The sequence below is a fragment of the Terrapene carolina genome, unplaced genomic scaffold (assembly GCF_002925995.2).
Source record: "Terrapene carolina triunguis isolate 2854851 unplaced genomic scaffold, T_m_triunguis-2.0 Scaffold90, whole genome shotgun sequence".
Classification (NCBI taxonomy): Eukaryota; Metazoa; Chordata; order Testudines; family Emydidae; genus Terrapene; species Terrapene triunguis.
This window is the reverse complement of record NW_020664441.1, coordinates 3,104,061-3,115,420: the sequence shown is the minus strand read 5'-3', so window position 1 is coordinate 3,115,420 and position 11,360 is coordinate 3,104,061. Positions and strand designations below refer to the sequence as shown.

At 55.2% G+C, this 11,360-nt stretch overlaps 1 protein-coding gene across 2 annotated transcripts; it reads right to left on the bottom strand.

Moving 5' to 3' along the window:
• Window positions 1-633: 633 nt before the first annotated feature.
• Window positions 634-10,014, bottom strand: LOC112105493 (protein PAT1 homolog 1). 2 transcript variants are annotated; one of them, XM_024198336.2, is made up of 14 exons: window positions 9,908-10,014; window positions 7,144-7,255; window positions 6,638-6,852; window positions 6,461-6,535; window positions 5,102-5,296; window positions 4,321-4,422; window positions 3,693-3,782; window positions 3,207-3,424; window positions 3,005-3,094; window positions 2,550-2,733; window positions 2,020-2,143; window positions 1,527-1,624; window positions 1,303-1,362; window positions 634-786 (listed from the first exon to the last, which is right to left on the bottom strand). In XM_024198336.2, exons 1-14 carry the CDS (start codon window positions 9,920-9,922, stop codon window positions 634-636), a joined length of 1,731 nt encoding a protein of 576 aa, XP_024054104.1. In that variant the 5' UTR covers window positions 9,923-10,014. The 2 variants fall into 2 exon arrangements, with proteins under 2 accessions (XP_024054104.1, XP_024054095.1); XM_024198327.1 differs by having other exon boundaries at window positions 6,461-6,538; window positions 9,908-9,989.
• Window positions 10,015-11,360: the final 1,346 nt, after the last annotated feature.

Genomic DNA, 11,360 nt, shown 5'->3' with positions numbered 1-11,360 from the left:
CCCCCTTGCACCCAGGGCCTGTGCAGCACTGCCCCCCACCCCACCTCCTTGTACCCAGGGCCCGTGCAGCATCGCCCCACCATGCCCATGAAATACACGTCTACCTTCTCTGCACAACAAAAACTTTGCTGATTATCTCCAAGGACTAAAGGTGCAGGCCCCACAGGGCCTGTGAACGTGAGGGACGAGAGTGGCAATAAAATCCTTCCCTGGGGCTGCCCTGGTCACACTTTCCTCCTCAGTCCAGGCCCCCTCAGTTCCCTGCCTGGTTTCTCCCATGTTTCCTGGAAGAGACCCTGCCCTGCATATGAACTGGTGAAGAGGCCCCACTCCAGGCAGTACTGGGCAAGAGCCCCCCCCCAGTGCCTCAGCCTCTTCCTACTCCACCTTTCCAACTGAAGGGGGGCAGCACCCAAAGGAGAGTTCCCTTGCTGTTTCAGTGAGCCTGTTACTAGAAAGGGGGCTGCCCCACACATGTGGGTATGGGAATGGACTGTAGACGTTCACCCCATCCCGAAGCAAATGAGGGAAGAATTCCAGTCCTCTCCCTTCTCTACACATGGGTGGGGAGACAAGGTTGGGGGTGGCACACATCTTTGCAGCACCAAGAGCGCTGTAGCAGACTCATGTTCCTCACCTCTCTTGGCCGGGTGTTTTCCCCCTCAGATTGTCATACATGTCACAGATCTTCTGCTTTCTCTCCTCCATCAGGGCCGGCCGCTCCCCCTCCAGGCTCAGGAGGTAGCGCCTCTCGTAGTCCTCCACATCCAGGAGGAGGCTGTACGTCTGCATGACACGCAGCCGGATCAGAGCCAGCCACAGGAACCCCTGCTATCCCCCACAGCTAGTCAGGACAGGGAAGCCACTGCCTTCCGAGCAGACTCAGAACCAGAGTGTGCTGCTGGATCAGCAAGCCCTGTAGAGAGAGTGCTGTCGATCCCCAGAGTGGGTACAGCATGGGCGGCAGCAAGCTGTCAGTGTGCCTCAGCCCCAGCCTAGAGAAGCCATCATTCTCTCCTTGGCCTGGCTGCTGAAGCAGGCAACGAAGAGGGAAGGTGTTTCCATTGTTTGTTATGAGCTTCGATTAGAGCAAGAAGTAAGGCAGTGCCTGGAGAGTGAAGAGCATGCCCAGCTCAGCACAGGGGTCTGGGAAGGGGGTGTGGCTTACTGGGGACACATGTCCCCATCCCCAAGGGGCAGCCGCTGCACTTGGGTTTGGCAGCTCCCCTGGAGCACTGGCCTGGTTCACTCTTGCTGCGGAGCAAAGGGTGGTGGTGTATGGGGGTCTCATCTCACACTCACCTTCTCAATGGTGACGAGGGTCTGACGTCTCTTGTCTCGAACCAGCTTCTCCTTCGTCTCCTAGGGAAAGAGAGCGAGGCGGGCCCAGGTGGAGCACAGAACAAAAAGCAGTGTCAGAAAGGAGAGGATGGGGAGTGGAGTGAGCGAAGAGAGAGGAGGACCGAACCCCGGGTGGAAAGAAAGGGCCCAGGCTGTGCACGGCAGCCACGTCTGCTGTTACTTACATCGTCCTCGCTGCGGGAGGTCACCACCGCGTCAATCATTTTCCGGGGGTTATTTACACTGGAGACTGTGAGCTTCCCCAGCGAGCCCTCAAACTGCACTGAAAGGACAAAGGAATAGCAATGTGGATGGAGTCATCACCCCAAGCCTCTGCTCCTCTATCCACCCCAGAGAAATCTTACACGCAAACTCCTCCAGCTTCACCCTGCCTCCGCACCAATGCCCCAGAGAACCCTGATCTCTCCCTGCCCTCCCCAAGCAATCCCTGCAGCTGTTCCTAACGCCAACCCTCTCCAGAGCGAGTCTACAGCGGTTCTTCTACCCCCAGCCCCATGACAGGTAACTATCCTCCACCATTAAAAGAACAGTACAGCTAGGGAATGAGATGCTATTTGACGACCAATACATTACCACAGGTCTGTCAATTCCCTGATGGCCCATGAACCCCCTACCTCTCCCCAGCCCAGGATGCGGTTTGAGGGAGGGGACATTTACCTGGCTTGTAGGCATGCTCTAACTTGGCCACCTGGGGTGTGATGAGTTTAGTACGTTCTTTCTTGGGGCCATCGCCGTGCATCTCCTCTGCCGCTGACACTTTCTCCAGCTTCTGGAAGTAATTCTGAGACAAAAGGGAAGAGGAGGAGGTGGTGGTGGTGGTGGTGGTGGTTGTTAGGATCCCAGCACAGAGAAACCATGGGCAGCTTGGCCCCAAGAACCAATGGGCCATCACACACAGAGTCCTGCAGCTGGTGGGGCTGACAAGCCAGCCTGAGTGGATGTAGGCAGTGTAGTGACACAGGTGTAAGGGGTGAAGGGTGAGTGTTGAAGCACAGTTACAGAGCCAGCTAACAGCATCATACTGGGAGCTCAGCTGCAGCCACCCTCCCAGCAGTCACTTATCTGGGGGTGCAGGTACTGCAGACAGGGGATTAGCACAGTAGGCCAGTAGCCACTGGGACAGCCAAGCTCATCCCTAGGTGGAAGCTAGGTCAGGATGGCTCTATTAGTGAGTGCAAAGCATTTACCTGATAGTAGAAGTCATCCAGGTAAGGGTCAGTGCTTTGCAACTGCATCATCTGGATCTTTGATACCCAGTCCTTTTCCCGCTGCAACATGAGATTGGCATAGGGGTCCTTCCGCAGCTGCTCCTGATGGCTGCTCCGGTGGCCGGCTCGGTCCCCTGCCGAGCCATTCAAACTCCGGTGCTGGCTGGTGGGAGGACCCATAAAAATTCAGAAGATACAGAAAGGGCACAGTGGAGAAGAGACATGGATAACAGCCTGCACTGCAGGATGGCTCGAGAGGCCACGCCCAACTGTGGGGAGCAGGAACTCCTAGGAGACCCCCAAGGGGTGTGTGTGTGTGTGTGAGAGAGATCCTCCTTCTCTGGCACTAGAACCCAGGTGAATCTTCTCATCTCGCAGTGGAGTTCATTAACCCCCCCCCCCCCCCCCCAAACGCAGGTGATACCAGTACTCACTTCCTGTTCTGCTGCTGTCTCTGATGTAAGAGCCGCCGATGCTGCGGGTGAAGGTGAGTTGTATCTGGTCTGAACATCTGCGGGTGAGGCCTAGAGAAGAGAGTTGTAACCTCAGGTCTGTCATCTCCAGAGAAAGTCAACAGAGACTCTCAAACTTGGTGCAGTGAGCTCAATGATGGGAGACAGAGGATAAGTGTCGTACCTTAGGTTCTGCAAGTGGGACCCAGGACATGGGGGGTGCTGCTGCTGGGATGGGGGTGGCGCGGAAGGCGGTGGCGCCCCAAAAAAGGCACGGAACCCACTGGCTGGAGACATCATCTGCCCAACTCTGCCTTGAAGCAACTTGGGGTTCATGGATGTGAGGGGGCTGCCAACGAGTCCAGAGACACGAGCAAACTGGCTAGGAGACATTCGTCCAGCCTGCAGAGATGGGGGGGGAGGGGAGAGAGACCACCACAAACGTTACCACTATGACAGAGAGAGTGGGACAGACAAGACTGAGTGGCACAGCTCTAGTCATCCGGGCGGAGCAGGCAACGGGAACCACCAGCAACTGTCTGAGAAGGAGCAGCACAGAGACAGCCATGCAAAGGCAGAACAGAGGACACAGACACCAGAGGACAACGCAGCGCACACAAGGTGCTGTTGAGGAAAGACGGAGAACAAGAGGGAATAGTCAGAGCTTTACCTGTGCTCCTCCTAGAAGCTGCGCTCTCTGAAGGTGGGTGAAAACGGGAGTGACGCTGGGAGGGAACGGGTGGCCCAGGAGGGAAGAATTCTGGGGAAAGAAAACGGAAGAGCAAAAAGGAAACACTAATTCTAAACAAAGAACCAATCAACCCAACATGGACATTCAGCAGGTGCATGCTCCAGATACACTGGGATCAGAGAGAAAACAAGAGACCACAGTTACACCCAGATAAGTAACAGAGAGGCCAAGAGATAGGCACATGAGCTTCCAGCACGTGGGATACACCCGGACCTGAGGGGAACGGGGAAAGGGAAAGAGGTGCTGAGATCTCTAGCTGACAAATGGAAGTCAGAACATTAAACACAAGATGATTTCCCTTTAAGAAATAGTATAGACACAGAAGCCTGGATCTGTGGAAGGGAATGGCATTATAGGAGGGATCAGAGGACAAGTGTGATGGTTATGGGAAAGGACTTCAGAATTACTGAGACAGAGTGAGAGGCCCAGGGGTGAAGCTGATGGAGAATGGACTTTAGGGATGATAGAAGGGACGGTTATTGAGGGCGGGGGACCTAGAGAGTGAGGGGTCAGGCTGGGAATACACAGAGCATGAGACACTCCATACCGGGACATTGCAGAGCTGGTTTGGGGACATCCTCTCGCCATAGGGGGAAGGATAACGCTGTTGCATCGGGGCCCGGATGTGAACAGGCTTTGGACACAGGATCTATCAGGAGGGAGAAACCAAAACAAGGGAACTGATCGTAGTCCTAGAAACTAGCTTCCCCTTTCTTTGCCAACATCTGCCAGGCAGCTCCTCCCACAGAGTTGTCACCCAGGGCTCACTCACGGAGCAGAATGCAGACCAGCCTGCAGTGTGCCATATGTAGAGCCCCTCCACCTCCCCCAATTCCCCGTCTTGTGGTTGAGGGGGAACCCCCAGTACACACAGCAGCATCAGCATCTTCAGACTGTTTCTTCCGGAGGAGACTCTGGCCGGATAGCATCTGGTTTTGGGCAGCAATGCTATGTCCCTCCCCGTCTGCCAATTGCTGGCATGTGAGAGCAGCATATGAAGGAGGATCATGCAGGCTCCAGGCACAGTTGTGGCACCTAAAGGACAGAGCAGCTAAGAGGACAAGCCTACCCATCCTACCATTAATCTCTCTTCTCCACCTATCAGCATCCAGGCACGCACTCAGCTGTGTTGCTGCTCTAAAGATTGTGTGGTGGCAAAAAACTAGTGGCAGGCTCCCTTAAGCTGTCCTAAAAATTTCAGGGTCTTCACCTTCTGGGGGCCTCCCTTTCTCATTTCTACTCTGCTCCTTCCTGGAAACACCTCCTTTTCCTGAAACAATGGTGACCAGATCCAGCTCCTGCCAGAGAAGTGTGAAGGGCAGAGGTACCTGCTGGTTGAAGTTGGGCACGGCGGCCTGCTTTGGTGGGGTGCCGATGGGGACAGCCCTGACAGGGGGGCTCCCAATGACTGGGGAGGACGAGCGCCTGGGCAGTGCCCGCTCTGAGAGGTCCCGCTCATCCTCCTGGCCCTGCGGGGGTCTCTGAGGCATAGCATATTCCAGCACAGACACCGAGGGCATCTCCTGCACACGGGAGGAGGGGAAAACACAGCTAGTGGTTAGCTACTTTGAATTGTGTGTAGTTTACCAGCTTGCCAGTGGGGCTCGGTGAGAACAGAGGCACAGCTAGAGCAAGGAAATCTGCCTAATGAGAAACGGGGAATATGGTCAGGAAAGCAAATGCTCTCTGGGGAGCTTCAATGTGTCACTTGCAGCTATGATCTACTGGGCAGGTGTCCTGGCCTAGAGTATGAAACTCTAGGCTGGAAGTCAGGTGACTGAGTTCTATCTGGGATTCTGCCACGGATTCACTGCAAAGCAAAGAACAAGTCACAACCTCTGTCACCACATCTGTCACTAGAAAACTCTGCAAAGTGCTGAGAGACTCAGGGAGAACAGAGCTGCATGCTATGTATTATTGTTCCATCTGCTGCCTTTCATGGCAGTATACATATTTTTGCTACTTTTTAGCCCTACTAGCCCTGCAGAGCCAGCCCAGATGCAGAAGAATTAGTTGGACTCTATTCTGGTTCAAGGATCAACATTCTTAGCTAAGTTGTGATGGCAGAATCTTTATCTCGAGTAGTTCACATCAATTTAACTACTCCTGTAACATCTCTCAAACGGGGAAGGGTTATTGGGGATAATACACAAGCAGGAAACAACCCAGCTTGGCTCGCAGATCCAAGGGGAAATTGGCGGAGCTGGCAGCTAAAAGACTATTTCTCATGAACAGATCATGTTTGATCTAGAGTCAGCAAGAAGTAAGTGCTGGCCCACCCTCCACAATACTATCTTAGAGTCACTTTACAGAGCAAAATGGCTCTTCATACTTCAGGGTCTAAGCTGGCTTTCCCAGAAGTCAAGAAGGAATCGCCCACCTGGCATGGGGTGCAATACAATAAGCTAAGTACATTATGGAAAACTGAAACTTTCTCTGATGCATCCACAACCAGCACCCCCGGGCAACAGCTTCATCCGACCAACAGGAAGCAGGACACCAGACAAAAAGGGCTAGTGGTCTGATCCAGTGCAACAGGACACAGAACTGGCAAATCTTATGCTCCTGGAGATGACAAAAGCTTCTGCTCTGCTCAGGAAAGGGATTCCTGAGGTGGGAGGAAAATGTCTCCCCTGAAAGCCTCTGAGCTCCCTTTGCAGGATTAGTAACGAGACAGGACACGGCACCTGAGTGAGAAGTGGTCCTCGGATGCGCCTCAGAACTGCGGATCCATCCCAGATGCTGGAGTTGAGGCCTCCTGGCTGCTGTAAGAGAGAGTATGATGAGTTACCATGGAGAGGACTCTCCTGTCTTTCCATCCATTCCATGCAGCCAGGCTCCTCCCCTACCAATACTGCACTCACCTGCATTGGAGGCTGGGTTTGCACAGCCTGCATGATGGCTGGATCTTCCAACTCGTTCTCAATGACCAGCTTGCTCAGCCTCTCGGCCAGGTTCTCCTCATGGTGCCCCAGCAGGTCCATCTCATCACTGACCGCCCCATCTTCCAGCTCTCTAGCTGTCGCAGGCTTGTCTTCCAGTTCTGCAAGCCGTTCATGTGCCTCCTGCCAGTCATCATCTGCAAAGGAACCACAGAAAGGAAGCGGGGCTGGCACCTTAGTGCCACTCATTTATTCCACAGCCAATTACACCTCCCAGGCACCAATGGACTGGAACAGCAGGGAATGCTGGGGCTCAGGACTGAGGGACATCAGCAGAGCTATGGGTGGAGCAACCCAGAATTGGAGCTGCAGGGGTGGGGTGGTTAAGGGCAGGACTGAGGGGATTTCCATCCAGATATGGCATTCCCTGAAGGAGAGCTGGGGGCAGAGACGAGGAAGGGGAAATGAATGGGAGATGCAGCTCTCACCAATAGCACCGGCTCCAAACGTGTCATCGTTGAACTGGTCGATATCTTCATCCTCCTCGCCCAGGGTCTGAAAGGCATCTTCATCTTCATCCAGAGGACAGTCCTCCAGGGACTTGGAAAAGAGCAAAGAGAGAACAATGAGCAGGCCTCCAGATATGCCACAGTTTTATTTGCCCTACCAGCATCACCAAAGTGGGCCCAAAGCTGGGGCACCGAGTCTGTCTGTCTGAATCCTTTCTTGGAGATTGTCTCATTTCCCTATACCAGCACATCACAAATGTGGCCCTTTGGAGGAAAAAGAGAGACATCACCTCCAGCACACACAAAACGTAACTCCTCAGACAAGGCACCCCACAGCAAGCGTGTCCCAAGACACCCCCACACATCCAAACTGCACCCATGACCATCAGACAAGGTACCTCTGCCTAAGCATGGACTAAGTGCATCCCCACAGGTAAGGCGTCATTCCCCTTCCACATACCCATTACACACACCCTCTTTACTAAGCATGCCTCCTTAAATGAGGCAATACCACCCCCGAGATAAACATCCTATTTCAAGCACACCTCCTCTCACAGCAGGAGGGGAAGGACAATAGTCCAGTGGTTAGGGGGCCAGTCTGAGATCAATTTCCCTGCTCTGCTACTGTGACATCTTGGCAAGTCACTTAGTCTCTCAGGGCCTGTTCACCATCTATGTAAAGGGGATAATAGCACAGCCCTGCCTCACATGGGTGCTGCAAGGATAAATACTCTAAAGATTGTGATAGTGACGGGAGCCACATAAATACAAGGGATAGAAGGAACCTTCCTCCCCCACCCACCCATGACAGACCAAGCACACCCCCATAGTCCTCCCATGTACCCCCCTCAAACATGGCATTCTACATACACCATGCAACAAATACACCCTACAACTATGACACACGTACCCATGCCTCCAGGCATGGACCAAGCATGTCCACTCAAATGCCTTCCCCACCCAAGACAGCTGGGTAAGAAACAAGTGTGCCCCTAGCCCCGGTTCCCAAACACATAATGGCCAGCAGGCACTTACTACCCCATACCATCCATTCAATCACATTTTCCCTCAAGCTGTTCCACTCTCAGGGCCCCACCAGCCAGGCACATAACTCTTCAGATAACATAGCATGTGACAGAATAGAATCAATCATCATCAAGCCCAATCTGATGGGCCAATATCCTGGGCATCCTCCCAAACCAACTTCTGATCCCAAGCTGGTGCACCCATATCCAGAGTAGCCATCTGAATATAGTTCTGAGGCACACATACCCCACATGCACACTATACTCAGAAAGGCTGCCCCTGGGCCTGTATCCCAGTAGTTCCTGCTCTGAGAGACATGTCCCCTCCATATCCTATATCTACCTCCCTAAGAAAGACACCACAGCCCAAATCCGGGATGTGCTCTGGCCCATACTCTACATGGCATCCCCAGCCTATAGCAGAGAGTCTCTTTAACTCCAGCCCACACTCTGTGCAGTCCCATCTCATAGAGGCAGCCCCAGCCTGTCCGACATGCTGCCCCCTTCTGAGAGATGCCCCAGCCCACACCCTGTACATTTACCTTCAGAGCCCCCTACTCCAGCCCGCAATATCTGTACCCTGTGTGTGCCCCCCTGCCCGTGCCTGCAGAGCCCATATACCAAGCAGTCACCTTAGCCAAGCATTCCAAGCGCCAGCCTGCTAAGTGCATACCTAGCTCTGCCCCTCTGAAACAGCCTCCATCGCCAAACAGCTCCAGCACAGGGAGGTCTCCTGGGCACCCACTGAGTGTGACCTTCTCAAACACTCACCCCCACTCCAAGATGGGAGGGCCTCCCCCTTGGACAAGCATCCCACAGACCCATAGTCCCCAGCCCCAGAGAGAGAGAACTCCCTACTCCACATCCCTTTCTGACCCATGCCCTTGGCATCCCCTTACCCTCTCCACACACATACAACCCACATTGTCACGTACCCAACCATGCACCCTGCAATAGAGGCTCCTCTTGACCTGTAGCCCTTCGCCCCCACAACGAAACCCCTCTCTAAGTTATGCCTCCTGCACACCCTCCACACTACAGAGACCCTCCAGCCCATACTCCCCCAAAGATACCTCCCACCCCATGCCTCCCAGAGACCCCCCAGAACTCCATGCCCCCAACAGAAACACCCAGCTCATGCACCCCCCAGACACACACCCTGAATCCCTTCCCCTCGACATACACCTGCCAGTCTATACCTTCCCCGGCATATCCCCCCCACAACACACACCTCAGCCCACACACCCCAGAACCCCATGTCCCCCCACACTCCCCCTGTTCATGTCCCCCGAACTCTGCACCCCCCAGACACCCTCCCGGCCCGTGCTCCCCAGAACCTTGCACCCCCCCAGACACACCCACAGCCCATGCCTCCAAAACCCTGTGCCCCCGCGAGCCCTAGGCCACCCAAAACACACCCTGGCCCATATCCCCCCAGAACTCCGTATCCCCCAGACACACACCCCGGCCCCATCTCCCCTTAAGACATATCCCACCCCGTGCCTCCCACAAAGACCCCCGTCCGGCCCGTACCTCCCCAGATACACCCCTCCGGCCCCAGCCCCGCCCAGACCCCCGTGCCCCCCCCCGCCACACCCCCGGCCCGTGCCCGCCAGCCCCGCCGTGAACGAGGAGGAAGTGGGGGCTCTGGAAGGGGGGAGAAGTGACCCAGGGACTGGGGTCAGAGGTCAAAGGTCGCAGCCCGGGTGGCCCCTCACCTGGTAGCGGAACATGGTGAGCGGCGCGGAGACTCCCACCGCCAGGGAGGCCCCGCGCGGACCCCGCTCCGGCTCCGAGCCCCCGCCCCTCGATACGCACGCTTCGCCGTCACGGAACACGTACATGACGTCATCCCGCAAGTCCCCCCCCTCCCATCCGTGGGGCCAGAAAGAGCCGATGCGCAGGCGCGATACGTCTAGCGGCCCCGCTTTTGCCGTTAAAGAAACAGCGCCGGGGGTGTCTTAAAGGGGCAGTGTCTCTTTCCTCTCCCATTGACCACAGCACTGAGGCTGGGGGAGGCCTCTCTAGAGACAGGCCCAGCTTTACACCGCCACTGTTTTGCCCCAGCTCTGTGGGCAGCCTCACCAGCCTCCACAAAACTGGGGCTGGCACCAAAGCCCCACTCCCCCAAAGGACAAAGCCGCCCGGCCAAAGGCCCCGGGTCTCATCGTCCACCCCTGGCCTGGGGTCTCTGCGGGGGCTGCTGAGCACTGTCAGGAGGCCTTGCACATGGGGGTACCCAGCCCCACCCGTGTGCCACGCTCCCCTGCAGCACTGCTGCGGCATGGGCAGAGCTCACGTGCCCCTGAACCCTTCGCTCGGTTACCCCACCCCAAGGTTACTTCGTCCTGCCCTTCTCCGGGACCCCCTGTCCTGAGGTGACCCCCTGCCTCCTGCAAGTCTTCCTTCCAACACGGCTTTCAGGGGTCATCTTCCTCCTCCTCCATTCTCACCAGGCTCTTGCTGCGAAGAAGTGAATTAAGAAAACCTTGGGCTGCTCTCCCCCTAATCCTACTGTGTATCTATCTATCTACACCCCTGCTACCATCTATCTATCCCCATACACCCCCTCTATCTATCTATCTATCTATCTATCTATCTACACTCCTGCTACAATCTATCTATCCCCATAAACCCCCTCTATCTTTCTATCTAATCTATCTATCTATCTACACCCCTGCTATCTATCTTCATATGACCATACAGTCCTATCTCTCTCCCTTTCTCTCATATCTATGTCTACCTATTGTCATACACCCCTCCCCCCCCCCCCCCCCCCCCCCCCTTTTTCCGCTTTTTTTTTCCCCCCCCCCCCCCCCCCCCCCCCCGTGGGTTTTTATAAGGTGGAGTCCTCAATTCCTCCTACGATTGCCTACCCGAGGCTAGGGCTTAGGGAGACGATGTTTGGTGGCACTAGAAAGTACGGGTTGTCAGTCAGTCTGGGAGCTGGAGCACCAGAGCAAACAGTGAGGCCTATCTCAGGCAGGAATCCCGTTGTTATCTGTTACAGCCAGTGAGTAAAGTGTGCTGGGTCATGAAGGGGCACAGATCCAACAAATAAAATTTCGAAGATGGGCGCACATTTCAGGCTCACTGGGGTGGTGGGGAAAATCCCCTTCTGATTGGCTGCTTTCCCCACTTCCCCACCTCCTGGGGAAGAGCATCAGGGTT